This window comes from Carcharodon carcharias, chromosome 17, assembly GCF_017639515.1.
Source record: "Carcharodon carcharias isolate sCarCar2 chromosome 17, sCarCar2.pri, whole genome shotgun sequence".
Classification (NCBI taxonomy): Eukaryota; Metazoa; Chordata; class Chondrichthyes; order Lamniformes; family Lamnidae; genus Carcharodon; species Carcharodon carcharias.
In genome coordinates, this window is record NC_054483.1 from 17,042,321 (window position 1) to 17,060,232 (window position 17,912).

Sequence of the window (17,912 nt, forward strand, 5' to 3'; positions counted from 1 at the left end):
CCTATCCAATATGTCGTGTATGTATTTTTATACATTTTATGGATAAAGTATACTTTTGTAAAAAGAATGTGGGCCACAGTTTGAGGAATGCAGAGTTCTCAGGGAGTTGTAGGGCTGCAGGAGGTTAAGGAAATAGTGAGGGGTGAGACCATTGTGGGGGGAGGCAAAATTGGAATGAGGATGAGGATTTCAAATTTGAACTGTTTGGTGAAATGTGAGTTGGCAAAGGCCAGTGAGCACATGGGTAAATGGGACTTAGTGCGCGTTAGGATTCGGGCAGCAGAGTTATGGATGAGTTCAAGTTTACGCGGGATGGAAGGTGGGAGGCCAGTCAATGAAGTATTAGAATGGTCAAAGTTGCAGGAAGCGAAAGCTTGGATGCAGTTTTCAGCAGCAGATAGACTGAAATTGAGATAATGGCTGAAGTTCTTGCGGTGGGAGGCAGCTTCTTGGTGGAGAGGATATGTGGACATAAGCTCAGCTCAGCTCAGGGTTAAATTGGACATAGAAGTTGTGAATGCAATAGTTCAGCCAGAGATAGAAGCCAGGGAGGAGAACAGTTTATGTGTGAATGCTGTTTGTTTTCAGGCCAAAGACAATGGTTTTGGTCTTCCCGCTGTTTAACTGGAAGAAATTGCAACACATCCAGAATTGGATGTCAGACAAGCAATCTGAAACAAAGGAATGGCAGAGGGCTCCCTCGTGTGGTGATATTGCACTATGGTTCTGTGATAAAATTAACTGAAAATATAGTCAGGAATGTGTCTTATTGTTTTATAAAGTCCTTCTCACAGTTACTGAGTAATAGTTACAGTAAACAAGCATATTTCCAGTCTAGGGAAGTGACAAGAACAGCATCAATTGAACAACTCAAATCTTTATTTTCTGTAGTCGTCTCCTCTCCGGCATGAGAAATAAACAACCCTGGACAGATCTATTTGGACAGGTCTGTCATCAAGCAATCTCAACATTTGAGGAGAACAGAATCAGGTCCTTATAGGATAATCAAGAATAGCCAGTGCCTTTACCCACCCTCCTCACAGTGACTTTATATGTAATACTTGCATTCAGATCTACAAGTAAAGATTTGGTTTAACGTCACATATTAGATGACACAAACCTAGACAATAAACAGTTGGTCTCCTTGCTGAACATACATCCGCCAGGAGAACACATCATCATGTCCTGATACTGGCTTTTTGCCAGGATACAGTGACACCAGCATGATCTGGTATTTTACTCAAATAATCATTTTTTGATGTGTGAACCCATGGCTTCTTCTGTCTCAGACTGCTTATCTGATCTCCAGTGACTTACTGTACAGTCTAGTGCAAAAAACCACACAAGAGCATCAAAATACACTGGAGGCATATATTTATTAAAAGTATTTTACATTAAAAGAAAACCCTTCATAAAAGAAGGAACAGATTCAAAGCACTTATTTAAATTATGTACAAAAACAGTCGTGCCCAGTAAATAACAAAAGGCGTGCAATATACAGCACGATTATCAGAGAGCGCATCACAAAGCCCCATGTTGCAGCTATCTGCAGAGTGAAGCTCTCTCTCTGTTCTATTCTAACAACATCTACTAATCCTGAGCTCAGAGGAGCACTTTCAGCCACATCAGTGTAACACTTCCATTCCCCAACACAGCTGTCCTCACAGAATCTTTGAATGAAACCTTTAATTTAATGTCACTTTGAGGGAGATATGTCATTTATCAGAAGCAAGCAGGGAGATATAGCTTGACTTGAGTGTGGCAGTTGGTTTTTTTCTCACTGATAATGCTCGGCACAAATTTGCAATAACCATCCCACCTCCCCACAACAGCCAGGCATACAGATAGTCATATTGAGTGAGCAATAGGAAATAGATTTTCCTCTGACTCACCACAGATATGAGAACCTGTGATATTCTGATGGTGGTACTGGATAACACTATGAGAATAGCTCAGATCCACTTACAGAGTCTGCACTTGACTGGCATGGGAATAGGTCAGGTGAATGTGAGTTTGGTATGATTCCTCCAACCTATATACAGTTATATGGATGAATCAGCATGTATATGGCAAGGTGCAGGAAGCACAGTCTGGTCCCTCCAATGTGTACATCACAGCGTGTTCCTTGTGCAGTCTGTATGAATAACCATATTGATTTCTGTTTGTTTAAGTACTGTTCAGCACTTTAACTTCTCACCAATTGTTTCCCGTCTGAAAAATTATTCTCACTGTGATTTAATTCCACGGCTGCTGTGAGCTCACTTATGCCTCACGCTGACGGCAATCTCCACTTGGAAGGTGAGTCAGACTTGGTAGCATATCTACCTGTGGAGGGCATCACTGCTGAGCTCGTCCACACTGTCACACAGTTCTCTGATGATGACTGAGTAGCGATCAGAATGGGAACTCTCTCTAACCCATGGCACTGCCAAATTGCAGCACCAAGTATTGCACCAGTTGAGATCAGCCAACTCAGCACAAATTAGGGATCAAACTGCCTGGTTTGTGTGTCTCGGCAATGTACTGACTCACCAAATATGCTTCTGTTGAGCATTAAAGAGCTCAGTCAGAAACTAAGGCTGAAAGTTGTTCTATTCCTCACCAGATGTGTTGGAAAGGCTGTTGGAGAGGAGACTTCCCAGTAATTCCCATTGCCACTGCAGTGCAGCAGTGTGGCATGGCTCAGATCCTCTCACACTCTACGGTTCCAATCAAAAGTCAATCATAGTTCAAAAGAAAATAGAAAACTCCTGATTCTTGGCTATTCCGAGCTGCTGCTGTCCATGTTAATTTGAACATGCATCAAACAAGTTCATCCAGGAGTGTGCCAATTGCTTGTTGCTGCTCTGGTGCTCCAGCAATAGGTTTGTTACACATCGGACAGACACAGCGAATTTCCAGCCACTTCACCAAGCACCTAGAGAACATAAAAGAATCAGAAACTAAGTACAGCCAGTGCAGTCAATGAAACACTGTGTGCAAGCTGTGTGCCATTATCCAGAGTGAAACACAGTTTACAGGCAGTGTGACTATACAGAGTAAAACATGATGTAGAGGCAGTGTAATATTGTACAGAGGGAAATATGAAGTTAAAACACTGTACAGTGAAGCACTGTATTTCAGCAGTTTGACACAGTCAAGTGAAATACTGGGTTCAAGAAAAAAATCTGTGTTTGTATCACACCTTTCATGAGCTCTGGACCTTTCAAAGTGCTTTACAGTCAATTACTTTAGAAATGTAGTAACTGCTTTAACATAGGGAACATTGTACAGAATACGACACAGTGTACAGGCAATACAGTGTTGTATTGAACAGGACACTGTGTTTGGAAGTGTGGCACTTTACAGAAAGAACAGTGCAGGTAGTGCAACACTGTACTGAGAAAGATAGCACAAACATTGTGACATCTGACAGAGTGAAATACTGAGTACAGGCTGTGCAACATAAAATAAGTGGAAATAGTTTGCAGACACTGCGTCACTGGAAAGAACAAGACACTTCAGGTGTATTTCCGTAAGCAGCAATTCAGTTGTCAGTAAAAACATTGACCCTGGTCTGAAATTTACTGCATTGATCAGACTTGAGTCAGACTAATTGCTTCTGTAGGTGGTGTGTCAGAGGAATTTGCTGCAAATTTTCCACGTCATTGCTCTTTCTTGACTGCAATGAATCGCTGTTCCAGCTGGTTTCCAGCTCTGTGCAGTTACTGTAGCCTGTGTGGGGCAAAGAGCTCAGCACAATGTTGCACTGGAGCAAAACACGACTGTTTGACTCAAAGGTTACTCACTTCCTGTGAAAGGCATGTTGACATGGTAACAGTCCCAACTCCTCTTTAATCTTGAAATCCTCTAAGCAAACAGCACATGTCTGCTGTGGAATAAACAAAAATGGAGATTTTCATTTAATTTTGTATGAATTGGATTAAAATAGCCACTTTCAATAGGGTGCCCTTCAATCATCCAAACTTGACAGAATTCTTCAAGATAAACATCTTACTTCATTTTAATGCAGCAAACTGCGACAGATCATGCAACTCTCCAATAAAAAAAGCAGTAAAATTGTGACTTACCCCATGTAAATTCAGCTTTTTAGCATCTCCCCTTGTTATAACCTGAGGAGACAGTGAAAGAAGCACATTCACAGTGAGAATGACAACCCAGATACCAGCCTATAGCTCCGCACGTGCTCCAGAGAACAGACATCATATATCCACACAGCCTCAGAAATGAGGATGGCTCATAGCCAGGCATCCCAGTTGGGCTACAGATATCTTTTCTGGGAGATGATCTTCTTTCTGGCCCCCTATGTGCAGGTACTGTTTCCAAAACTTTCCATGGGTACAGAGGGGTTTCCTCAAGGGCATCAATACTGCCAGAGAATAATCAGAGAGGGACTTCCTCCTGTTCTGAATTAATTTTTGGAGGATCGTTTTAGTCCCCTTACCGAAGAGAAGATCAACTTGCCTGAGAGATGGTGCAATGAAGGTTCACTAGATTGATCCAGAGAAATTGTGTGGGGCTGGGGGGAGGGGGGGGCGGAGTCAGTTGTCCTATGAGGACGGAGTGAGTAAGTGGGCCTATATTCGCTGGAGTTCCGAAAAAAATGAGAGACGATTTCATTGAAACACTAAAAAAATATATTTGGAGGGCTTGACAGGGTAGATGTTTCTCCTGGTTAGAGGGAATGAGGAAGCAGAGTCTCAGGATGAGGGGTTGGCCATTTAAGACCTAGATGGAGGAGAAATTTCTTCAGTCGGAGTATTGTGAAACTTGGGAATTTTCTACCACAGAGGGCTGTCGATGCTCAGTCATTGAGTATACTCGAGACTGAGTAACTGATAAATTTTTGGACACTAAGGAACAAAGGTAATCAGGCAGGAAAGTGGAGTTGAGGTAGAAGATCAGCCATGATTTCACTGAGTGGCAGAGCAGACTCGAGGGATCATATTGCCTTACTCCAGTTCCTAGCTTTTAGGGTAGATCAGCCTGGCTGAGTTCAGGTCGATGAAGTGGCGTGGTGCAAGCTAGATCCGCTTTCACAGTGGTGGGGGGGCGGGGGAGGGAAATACTCGGCTGCTGCGGCAGCTTGGAGGGACTGGCTGACAACTGGGCGACCAACAAAAGGGCTACAGGCTCTGGGGAACAGAAGTAATTTGGAAGAGGGCCAGAGAGCATATAAACTGATTTTAAAATGGAGAAAATGCAGGCCTCGCTGCAGATGCTGCAAGGCTCTCATTGACACAGTCTCCCTACCCGCTCTTCCTTTCTGTCCTTCGCTATCATCAGCAGTGCTGGCGAACAGAGGAGTCCTGAGCTCCAGACCCCTGCCACGTGACAGTGGTTGCTGCTGGTTAAAAAAAAAAGGGATGTAATTTTCGGCTTCCTCCCTCTTTCTTTTCCTTGATTCTGCATGCTGGATAGTATGGAGGGAAATCCTCCTTGTGGTTGCAAAGTCTGAGCTGGATGTGTGGCTCAGGGGCAGTGGAGCTTTAATCTAACCAGTGAAGTTGGTTAAGGTTTGAAGCCTGCCTAAGGCTAGTTCTGAGTTAGTTCTTTTTTTTTACCTCTTTGTATCCATATCTCTCATTCTGTGCTTGGTGTCGCAGTTTACTGAAAGGAAACAGGCAGATGGTTAGTCACAGGAAATGAAAACCATACTTTTTTTTCAACAGCATGGCAAACTTGACAGTCAACATTACTTCACTGCTCCAAAAGGCCAGTCAGCAACTGGACACTCCCAGCACTGAGCATGGTGGTGGAGCGATCACATCTGAACATTGGCTGGAATCTAAACTGCTGCAGCCTTGAGAATTAGGTACAAATTCTTTTGGGGGTGGTGGGGGGGGTGCCAACGCCCACTTCCACTGTATATTTATACAGGTCATGTAACAAGAGTTGCGGCCATGGACTGACACACACATGTGGCTAAATTCTATGTCTATTTGTGATGAACATAAATATTTATGCATTCACGTATTTGCATCTGCTCCACAACAAATTCCATTACTCAGTTCTCCAGTTTAATGCAATTTGTCCTGTGACATATTTGTGCTAATGAGCTGCATATGAAAATTTAGCAATGTAAGGAAGTGTTTATAGAGTTTGAGAAAAGCAGCAAAAGTACTGGAACCACGTGAAAAATCTGAAACCCAGAATCCTGCATTCTCCACACCTAAAGAGAGCAGATCAGGGGGCCAACAAATTCAGTACTAAACTGGTTATCCTATACATTGGCACTTAGAACAGCCCTTTAGCAGGGCAAGGAATCTCAGCAGTCACACCAAAGAACATACTGTACTAAGTGGGTTTGCTGCTCACAATGACCTCTCTCAAACTGATGTGCTTCAATGCTTCACCATCAATGCTCAGAAGGCAGTACAGTGCTTTCACTCACTTTACATGCAATTACCCTATTAAAAGTCTCCTAAGGAATCAAATTTCTTGTTGAATTCATTTATTATTCCAGTATTATAATCTGCCTACTAATTTACTGCATCTCATGGTACCCAAGGGTAATTCTCACATTTTGTATTCTTGTTAAAGGAGAACACTGTTCGCAACAGCCAGGAGGGATTGGCAATAACAAAAACAACTCAAATTTGCCAGACCTCTAATTTAGAAAAATAACCAATGCTGTTCACAGAAGAGTAACCAGAAAATAAATAAACCTGGAGACGAAAAATGGGATGTTATGAGGGATGACCAAAAGCATGTTCAAATTGCTGAGATTTAGGAAGGGTCTCAAAGTAGGAGAGGGAGATGAAGAGGCAGGGAGGTTGAGGGAGGAACTTCCAAAGTAAGCCCTTGGATGGCTGAAGCCACAGTTATTAATGGTAGGGATGGATGGAGGAGATGATGGACAAGAGGCTCAGGTCACAAAAATTGTGAGTGTGGGGATGAGTGAAAGGCAGGAAAAGGTTATAGAGATGTGGAGGGGGAAGACCATGATAGGATTTGGCCAAGAAGATGAGAATTTAAAATCTGAGGTTTTCAGGTACCAGGAGCCAATGTCAGTCAGTGGACATAAGGCTTATCAGTGATTAGAACTTGGTACAGGATTGGGTATGGGTAGCATTATTTTGGTTGAGCTGAAGTAGATAGAGGGTTGGGAATTGGAAGATGTAATAGTCGAGTCTGGAGGTAACAAGAGTATGGATTAGGATTTCAGCAGCAGAAGAACTGAGGTCGGCAATGTTACAGAGGTGGAAGTTGCTGGTCTTTGAGCGAAGGGTACACAGAGTTGGTACTGGGCCTCTAAACTTGAGACCTGTTCATGACTATGAGGAGGATACTTTTCTGATTCTGGGGAGAAATGCCATTGAGTGCATTGAAAATGGGGCTGAGAATTCATCAGAACATTACGTTAGTCATCCTTATAGTAAGCAATTCACTCATTGGAACGCTAAACCAGGGAGATCTTTATAAGTAGCTGTCATGCTAAGTGCAGTGCAATCCTGCAATGTGCTACTGATTCCCCTTATCTCCCCAGTAAGATCATTTAACTTGTGGTTGTGCTTGCACGTACTTTCCAGCTCACTGCTGCTGCCTTCGGGGTCTATATTCACCAACCCGAGCAAAACTGAAGTCAATAGGAATCAAGGGAAAACTCTCCACTGGTTGGAGTCATGCCTAGCACAAAGGATAATGGTTGTGGTTGTTGGATGCCATTCATCTTAACCCCAGGACATAGTTGCAAGGATTCCGCAGGACAGTGTCCTCAGCCTAACCATCTTCAGCTACTTCATCAATGACCTTTTCTCCAACAAAGTCAGAAGTGGGGATGTTCGCTGATGATTGCACAACGCTCTACCCTTGCAACTCCGAAGATACTGAAGCAGTTTGTCCCTGTGTGCAGCAGCAACTGGACAACATGCAGCTTTGGACTGATAAGAGGTGACATTCATGCCACTTAAGTGCCAGGCTATGACTAATTCCAACAAGACAGAAACTAACCATCACCTTGACATTCAATGGCATTACCATTGCTGAAACCCCCACTTTCAATATTCTATGGTTACCATTGACCAGGAACTTAACTGGTCAGCCATATAAACACTGTGACCACAAGAGCAGGTCAGAGACTGAGAATTCTATGGTGAGTAACTCACCTCCTGACTCCCCAAAGCCTGTCCACCATCTACAAGGCACAAGTCAGGAATGTGATGGAATACGCTCTACTTGTATGAGTGAGTGCAGCTCCAGCAACACTCAAGAAGCTTGACACCATCCAGGACAAAGCAGCTCGCTTGATCATGACCCCAGCTAACACCTTAAACATTTACTCCATCTACCACTGACGCACAGTGAAAACACTGTGTACCATCCACAAGATGCACTGCAGCAACTCACCAAGGCTCCTTCAACAGCACCTTCCATACTAACGACCTCTATCACCTAGATGAACAGATGCATGGGAACACCATGATCTGAAAGTTCCCCTCCAAGTCACATACCATCCTCACTTGGAAATATATTGCTGTTCCTTCACTGTTGCTGTGTCAAAATCCTGGAATCCCATCGCCAAAGACAGTGCAGGTTCAAGGTGATGATGTACCACTTGCTCAAGGGCAATTAGGGATGGGCAACAAATACTGGCCATATCAGCGAAGCTCACATCCTAGGAACAAATTTAAAAATCCCAAATAGTGCAGCCTCCATAGAATCATACTACACAGAGAAGGCCATTTGGTCCATCGTGCCTGTGTCAGCTCTCTCAAGGAAACTACCAATTAGTTCCACTCCCCTGCTCTTTCCACATAGCCTGCAAATGTTTCATTGTTGACATTCTGGAGAAGCACTTGGAGTGCTTTAGCTGAACCAGGAAGTGAGTGGTCTCTGTCCTCCTGCAAGCTTCACTGTCATTCTTTGAGGAACAGTTTAACTTAAGAACTGTTACTATGCTGGCCCATTAAGCTGCTGCAGGCCTTGAAATCCAGCAGCAACAAGCAAGTTCCCACACCCAACCAGCAATGGTACTACTCAGGACATCACAGGGACAATTAAAATGAAGCTAACTCTGGAATATGCAGCAGAATCAGCCCGCCTTCATTCTGACGGCATGAACAGCGTTCCACCCAGAGAACTTCAACTAAGTGGAAAATCTAAGCATCCGCAAACACATGGAGAGATCTTATCCTGGTTCAATGTTTTCAGGTGTGAACGTGATGTTATACAAACCCAGCTTTCAAACGCTGTGGCTATGTGAGAGAGTTAAGTGTGAGGTTAAGTGTGAGGTAAATCCATTCCCAACAGTAGCAAGCCGTACCTTCTGCCAAGAGAGCTCAAAATAGCCCTCAAAATTTGATAGCAGCTTGCTGCCTTTAGCCCAATTGTTCATCTCAGGAAGTTGACTTTAATTTGCAGGATGTGTTCCAAGTTTCCGGCACCTTGACAGGCCTGTACATCAAATTCCCAGGCTAGACACAGGAAGCACAATAATCCAAGAAAAGAATCAGATTCAGAGGCAACTGTTTACTTGCAAGGGTCAGGTAGTGATGGCATTCTGCTGTACCAGGATTAGCAACACTGTGCAGAACAGCAACCTTCAGAACAGTAATTGGTAAGATTCTATCAATTGCTGCTGATCACAGACTGATCCAACGCCTGTCTTGGAATAATCAGAGTGCTTTTTTTCAGGGCTGGACCTGAGCCTATTCCTTTTTTATTTCATAAGATGCAAGATATAATCTGCTTGATATTGCTACCAAAACCAAGTCCAGTTTTGGATTCATCACTTGAAGAGGATGTTAAAGACACTGAGTTAAAATCTCTCGAACTCCGTAGCCTCTTGCTGCCCTAGCAGCCTTTGAGACCTCTGTGCTCTTGTGCAGCCCCAATTTTAATCACCCTACCATTGGCAGCTGTGCCTTCAGCTGTCTAGGTTCTAAGGTCTGGAATTCTCTTCTGAAAGCTCTCTGTCTTACTGCCGCTCTCCCCTCCTTTGAGCGCCCCCCCTTAAAACCTACCTCTTTGACCAAGCTTTTGGTTATCTGTCCTAATAACTTCTTATGGGAAGTGCCTTGGAAGGATTTGCTCTATTAAAGGCACTACATAAATGCAATTTGTTGTTGATTGTGCAGTGATTCATGGAGTTTTACACCATAGGAGATCATTCAGCTCATCACATCTGACTCTCTGTAACAACTCTTCGCTCTGCTCCATTTCCCTACTCCATCCCCATACCCTTCTCAATTTCTCCTCGACGAATATTTACCCAATTTCTTTTCAAAGACATTATGGATTGTGCTTCCACCACATTTTCAGGTTGGAAATTCCATGCTCTAACAATCTTCTGCATTAAAAAACAGTTCTCATAATTTTTCCATTTTTCCTTCTCGTAATGGGCAAATCTACGTCCTCTAGTTACCAATTAACTGACCGGTTAAGACCCCTCATAATATTGAGCACCTTGATCAGAGCTTCTCTGAATTACAGATTTTGTAATCTCCCCTCATACTTAAAATTATCCCATCCCTGATGTCACATATTAAGAAATGACTTTGGGATTCACTCAACATCTTTGATATCTTTCCTAAAAACAAAGTGTCCATATTGAGACATTGTGCACTGCAGTGTGTGATTTTCTCTCCATTAATTTTTCAAGGACAATGCCACTACCTGCCCCTACAATGTAAAATGCTAATTGTGGCTTAAAGAATATATATTGCCTTTCATGTGTTATATAGCCAATTTAGTGTACTATCTGTTGTAATGTAGAAAATGTGGCAGCCAAATTGCAGACAGCAAGCTCCCAAAATGACAATGAGATAAATGACCAGATAAATAGCCTTAGTGATTGATGTCTGTTGGGGTATACGTATTGACCAGGACACTGGGATGAAGACCCCTGCTGTTCTTTGAGATAGTGCCATGGGAACTTTCACATCTATCCAAGAGGGAAGATGGGGCAAGTTTAACATCTTGTCCAGAAGCCGGCACTTCTGACCCTGCAGTCTCTCAGTACCACACGAGAATATCAGCCGAGATTTTGTGGTCGCGTTTCTAAAGCATGTTTCTGGAAAGCATAAGCTTTCACCTTGAGGTGAGACTGCTACCTCTGAGCCGTGGGGCTGAAAGCTTATAACTTATATTGAAGTGTCATAGCATCAGATTAAATATAGGAAAAGAAACCTCCTGCTGATTGCCACTTACCACTCCCTCCTCAGCTGATGAAACAGTACTTCTCCATGTTAAACACCACTTGGAGGTAGCACTGAGGGTGGCAAAGGCACAGAATGTACTCTGGGTGGGGGATTTCAATGTCCATCACTAGTAGCACCACTACTGACCGAGCTGGCTGAGTCCTAAATGACATAGCTGCTAGACTGGGTCTGCGGCAGGTGGTGAGAGAATCAACAAGAGGGAAAAACATACTTGACCTCATTCTCACCAACTTGTCTTCCAGTGAATGGAGGACGACAATTAAACAACTCACTGGAGGAGGAGGCCCCACAAATATCCCCATCCTCAATGATGGGGGAGCCATCATAAGGCTGAAGCATTCAGCCAGAAGTTTCAAGTGGGTGATCCATCTCAGCTTCCTCTGGAGATCCCCAGAATCACAGATGCCAGTCTTCAACCAACTCGATTCGCTCCACGTGTTATCAAAAAATGACTCAAGGCACTGGACACTGCAAAGGCTATGGTCCCTGACAATATTCTGGCAATAGTACTGAAGACTTGTGCTCCAAAACTTGCCTTGCCCCTAGCCAAGCTGTTCCAGCACAGCTACAACACTGACATCTACCCAGCAATGTGGAAAATTGCCCAGGTACATCCTGTACGCAAAAAGCAGGACAAATCCAATCCGGCCAATTACCATCTCATTGGTCTACTCTCGACCCCTTCAATAATGGAAGGGGTCATCAACAGTGCTTTCAAGAAGCACTTACTTAGCAACAACCTGCACACTGACGCCCAGTTTAGGCTCTGCCAGGGCCACTCAGCTCCTGACCTCATTACAGCCTTGGTTCAAACATGGACAAAAGAAACTCCTGAGGTGAAGTGAGAGTGACTGCCCTAGATATCAAGACAGCATTTGACCGAGTGTAGCATCTAGCAAAATTCCAGTCAATGGGAATCAGGGGGAAAACTCTCCACTGACTGGAGTCATACCTAGCACAAAGGAAGATGGTTGTGGCTGCTGGAGGTCAATCGTCTCAGTTCCAGGACATCACTGCAGGAGTTCCTCAGGGTAGTGTCCTAGGCCCAACAATCTTCAGCTGCTTCATTAATGATCTTCCTTCCATCATTAGGTCAGAAGTGAGGATGTTCGCTGATGATTGCGCAATGTTCAGCACCATTCGTGACTCCTCAGATATTGAAGCAGTCCATGTCCAAATGCAGCAAGACCTGGACAATATTCAGGCTTGGGCTGACAAATGGCAAATAATATTCGCACCACACAAGTGTAAGGCAATGACCATCTTCAACAAGGGAGAATCTAACCATCGCCCCTTGACATTCAATGGCATTACCATCACTGAATCCCCCACTATCAACATCCTGGGGGGGGTTACCATTGACCGGTAACTGAACTGGATCAGCTATTCAAATATCATGGTCACAAGAGCAGGTCAAAGGCTGGGAATCCTGCGGTAACTAACTCACTCCTTGACTCCCCAGAGCCTGTCTACCATCTACAAGACACAAGTCAGGAGTGTGATGGAATATTCTCAACTTTCCTGGATGAGTGCAGCTCCAGCAGCACTCAAGAAGTTTGACATCATCTAGAACAAAGTAGCCCGCATGATTGGTACCACATCGACAAACATTCACTCCCTCCATCATCGATGCACAGTGGCAGCAGTGTGTACCATCCACAAGATGCAAAGCAGGAACTCACCAAGACAGCACCTTCTAAATCCATGATTGCTGCCATCTGGAAGGACGAGGGTAGCAGATGCATGAGATCACCACCACCAGCCAGTTCCCTACCAAGCCACACATTATCCTGACTTGGAAATATATCATTGTTCCTTCACTGTCACCAGAACAAAATCCTGGGTCTCCCTCCCTAACAGAACTGTGGGAGTACCTACACCACAGTGGTTCAAGAGGGCAGTTCATCACCATCTTCTTAAGGGCCATTAGAAATGGGCAACAAATGCTGGCCTAGCCAGTGACACCTATATCCCATGAATGAATTTTTAAAAAATTACCTCTTTGCTTTTTGCATCTACATCTCTATTTATAAATGCCAGAAAGCTACACAATTTGTTTTATGCATCTTGGTTAACTTGTCACGTGGTTTGGTATCAAATTTTGTTTCTGTAAAGCCTTGGAATATTTTATTGCCTTAAAGGCTGTATACAAGTACAATTTGTTGATGTCCTCTGTGTAATGGAAAGAAAGGCACTCTTCAGTCTGTTGACAGCTTCCTACGGGAGTCCCAGTTCTAATGACAGTGAAGGCAATGTGAACGTTCAGATCACTGAACAAATTTGCAAGAGAAACATGAACCAGTGGAGAAATGACACCCTCCTACCCCAAGTTGCTTACAGTGTCCTACAGGTTCCATACAGTGCTCAGAGAGTTAATAACAGCTGTCTGAACAGCCTTTTCTTGTGAACACAATGGTTGTTTCCTGCCCATCTAATTGCTGAGCATTTCTGCTTTGCCTGCCTTCAGAATATAAATACTTTGTACCTCAAGGGAGTTGCATTGTTATCTATCCTCATGGGGGTTACAGCACAACTTTCAGAAGCAGGGCACTGTGTATCGCAACCAGTAAAGATAATGACCAACCACACCACACGCTTGCACAGGGTAAGCACAGGAAAGACCTGCAGAGGAAGCAATACAAATCATAGCTTGGCAGCAGTTCAAGAGGTGGACACTGGCCTTTCACCTCTGGGATCTGGGTACAAAACCAACCAAGACTAATTCAGCAATCTCAGGACGGCTGGCGTGGGCAGTGGAAAAGTACCACCAGTGCACTCTAGATATTCTCTGAGTCAAGGTACATTTTGGTGAATGTAGCTTCAACGAAGTTTAATGCTGACACCACTGTGCCCCTGCATAAACATACCACACTTTGATAAGTACAGAGATAAATGTTAAAATGAAGAAGACTGGATAAACACTGCAGACAGAGGAGTGAGAGTTACCTGATAAAATAACAGCAGAATATCAGACTCAGCACAAAGACAAAGATTCCAGTGCCGAATATCACCATGTAGATGTTCAACGGAAGATCCTGGAAGGTTATTGGAGGCATTGTGCACGATTTATTCGAGTAAATCAACCCCAAACCACAGAAACATCCTGGGAAAGTGAGAGAAACAGGAGTGAGACATTAATGGTCTTATGGTCAAAACTTTAATTTCCCTTCCCCGACCTTCTTTGTGATGTTAGGAGAATGTGCACCTATATTATTCTCCTTTGTAAATTTTCTCCCAGTTCTCCTTAAGGGACTGTCACTCACTGTCTATCCCTTTATTTGTGCATGTATGTCAACTGGCTGTTTCACCACGGGAGGAATTCCAGTCACATCCACACATGCTCAGTTTCCATCAACGGGATTCAGAAGTAGGAGATCTGGCTGATTTTTACTTCCTTAGGCAAGGGCCACTAAAGGCAATTGTGTCCAACTGGCTCCCACTCTGGCAGAGACCAGTCAACCCAACAGATAATGTTACTTTGAAAAAAAAATACCCAAGTGAAGGGCAAAGACCCATGGTGTAGGACATGAATAAAGTTGAAAAGAGTAGCAGATAAGAATAGGTAAATTAAGAAGTGATGACTTGGAATTTTGGTTTTAATAGTCTGTGGAATGCAGAAGGGAGGAATCTGATAACCACCTCAGATCCCTGGAACATCCTGTTTCTGAGAAGTAGCTATGGTTCCACCACAAAGAGTCAGAGACAGTTCACCACCTAGGTCTGAAGCATGTGAATATCTCTCAGTAAGCCTGATATACACTGCAACACATCTTCCTGTGTTAATCCTAAGCTGCACTGAAATTTAACCTTCAATATGATTGTTGTAAATGTCAAATATGATATGGCAGCACAGTTACTGGACAAGTAATCCAGAGGCCTGGACTAAAGTTTGGAGACAGAGGTTCAAATCTTTCTACGGCAACTGGGGAATTTAAATTCAATGAATTAAATAAATTGGCATAAAAGTGCTGCTATCAGTAATGATAACTATCAAACCAACAGATTGTTGTAAAGATATATTTGATTCTCTAATGTCCTTTAGGGAAGGAAATTTGCCATCCTTACTTGGTCTGACCTGTCTCTGACCCCACAGAAATGTTTTTGGCTCTGGACTGACCTCTGAAACGGCACAGCAATCCGCTCAGTTGTATTTGATGGGATGGCACACCACCACTTTTTCAAGGGCAATTCGGAAAGGGCAACACAGGCTGCCCTTGCCAGCAATGCCTTCATCCTAGAATGAACTAAAAGAGTGGTGCTTATAATTAAAAATTTGGAGGGGTGCACCAAAATACAGGAAGACATAAACAGGCTTGCAGAGTGGGCAGATAAATGGAAATTTATATTCAATACAGCAAAACAGGAGATGATTCATTTTGGTAGGAGGAATAAGGAAGCCACCTATTTCTTGGAAGACAAGAAACAAAATAGGATGTGGGAACAGAGATCCAGGAAGATAAATGTAAATCAGAGAATCATATTGGTAAAACCAAGAAGAGTGCAAACAAAGCACAGGTGTTCACTTCTGGAGGAACAGAATACAAAAACAGCAGAGGTATGTTAACTTGTCATAAACCCTTGGTTAGGCTGTACCTAACCTGCTGTGCAGTTCTGGCCTTCATGCTACAAATACAATATTGAAGCATTGGAGAAAGCATGGCAAAGAGTTACAAGGATATTACCAGAATTGAGAGGATGCAACTATCAGGAAAGATTGGCCAGGCTTGGGCTCCTGTCTTTGGATAGAGTTCTGCAAAATGATTATGGTTTTTGTTTCTTGGGGTGATGGGGAGAATCCGTTTCCACTTTTGGGTGAATAAGGGGACGCAAATATAAGAGTCAAACAGGCCAAATAAAGATTTCAGGAGAAATTTCTTTACTCGTGCTTCACACAGAGTGGTGAGAATGTGGAACTCAGTGCTGCATGGAGTGCTTCAAGCATTCAAGGCGAGGCTTGATGCATACATGAGGGTGAAGGAAATTGAGGAATATGGGTGCAAGATGGGAAAGAGTGGGAGGGGCCCATGTGGAGTATAAACGCTGGCATAGTCCAATTGGGCTGAATAGCCTATTTCTGTGCTGAGGATTATTTGCAGGTTACTGTACATTACCGTGAGAGATTTTCAGGTCCTGCTCTGGTGCTGGGTCTCACTCTTATTCAACACCTGAGATTCACTGCAGGCATGACTCAGTGGCCATATTCAATATGTATAGCATTTTACTTGCTATATTGAATATACATATTACACTTAAACACACATTAAATCGATACCAAAAAGAGTGTATATCTTATCTAGGCTCGTACACTGAGTATATTCTCTTACAAAAACAATCTCTCTATGCATCAGGGCCTATGAATCTCTATTTTGCTTGTCAGGCATTTTTGTAAACAACATTCTGCCTCCTGAACCCCTGTTTTCTCCATTCTTCATTCCCTGGACCCCGCGACTCTGACCCTGATTGTAGCCGAGCTGCAGAAACTGAACCCCGATACTTTTCTGACTCAGAACCCGAGGGGTTCGTTCCTCTTACCAACCACCCCACATCCCCCCCCCCACCCCACCCCCACAGGGTAGCTCCATTCTTTGAACCTCGATAATCTCCCCATCCCGAAGCGGGCTCCCCTGCATTCCTCGTTGAGCGGCGGATGAATGGCTGTCTCCTTGTCGTCCAGCGCTCACGCCGCACACAAAGCCGGGGCTGGCGACGGCTGACCGCTGCTGCCGTGCGAGAAGGGGAGAAGGGGAACCCGTCCTTCTCATTGTTCTCGGCAGCTCAGGCGCTCTCCCCATTCACCATCAGACCACTGAACAAGATGCACAGACCCTCGGTTTCAGCCAGGAAAATTGACACAAAAAGACAGCCTCCTTACCGTTACACCACTGGAAAGGGTGCATCAATGGTCCCAGGTACTGATCTCAACACAGAATTGGGGTTGGAGGGGGAAGGGGAGGTGTGGGCAGCTGAAAGGCTGGCGGCGGAGACTGGCTGTGTCTGTGCCCCCCTCACTCAGAACAGCGCCAAGTCTGCGTTACACTGTGAAAACTGACAGGGGTAAGCCCCAGGGAGATTCTCTGCTAAACACAGTAAAAGGCCTGTTCCTCCACACTTCCCCTTGTCTCTCCAGCCCGAGTGCAACTTGAAATAAGACGTTAAAGGAGCTGATCTTCTTCCTCTTCCTTTTCCAGTCGAGGCCAAGCGCGTGTGCCTTGCGCTCGCTCCACGCCCCCGACTGACAGCCGAACACTCAGAACAACGCCTGGGTTCAAATAGTCGGACGCGTCAAGAGAGAGAGAGAGGGTGAGAGAGAGGGAGACATCAGCAGGCAGGCAGGATTGACAGATGAACAGTCAGCCAGCTCCCACCCGTCTCAGTGCGAGAGCACACTCCTCTTGCGATTGTGCGTGTGAGGATGCTCCTTTTGGCGAGTTTGTTGCACCGATGTATCTTCAAGAAGGGGAGAAACTAAGCTCCATTCTGCTTGTTTTTGACTGGAGTACTGCCTGCAACTCATTCATTTCTACATAACTTGTGATTGCCCCAACGCTTCCCAATCCTTTTAAAAAAAATCATTCGCAGGATGTGGCTTGGCTGGTTAGGCCAGCATTTATTGCCCATCCCTCGTTGCCCTTGAGAAGTCGGTGATAAGCTGCCTTCTTGAACTGCTGCAGTCCATCATCTCGGGATGTGTTGTCCAGATGTGTAGCTCTGAGTACACAGGCAAGAGAACAGGTATCCAGATGTTTCCAG

General features: G+C 44.2%; 1 protein-coding gene across 1 annotated transcript; it reads right to left on the reverse strand.

Moving 5' to 3' along the window:
• Positions 1 to 1,357: 1,357 nt before the first annotated feature.
• Positions 1,358 to 17,392, reverse strand: rnf122 (ring finger protein 122). Its single transcript, XM_041209479.1, has 6 exons — positions 17,035 to 17,392; positions 14,109 to 14,265; positions 5,565 to 5,610; positions 4,071 to 4,112; positions 3,789 to 3,871; positions 1,358 to 2,917 (listed from the first exon to the last, which is right to left on the reverse strand). The coding sequence occupies exons 1-6, from the start codon at positions 17,057 to 17,059 to the stop codon at positions 2,803 to 2,805; spliced, it is 468 nt and encodes a 155-aa protein (XP_041065413.1). The 5' UTR covers positions 17,060 to 17,392; the 3' UTR covers positions 1,358 to 2,802.
• Between the last annotated feature and the right edge of the window lie 520 nt (positions 17,393 to 17,912).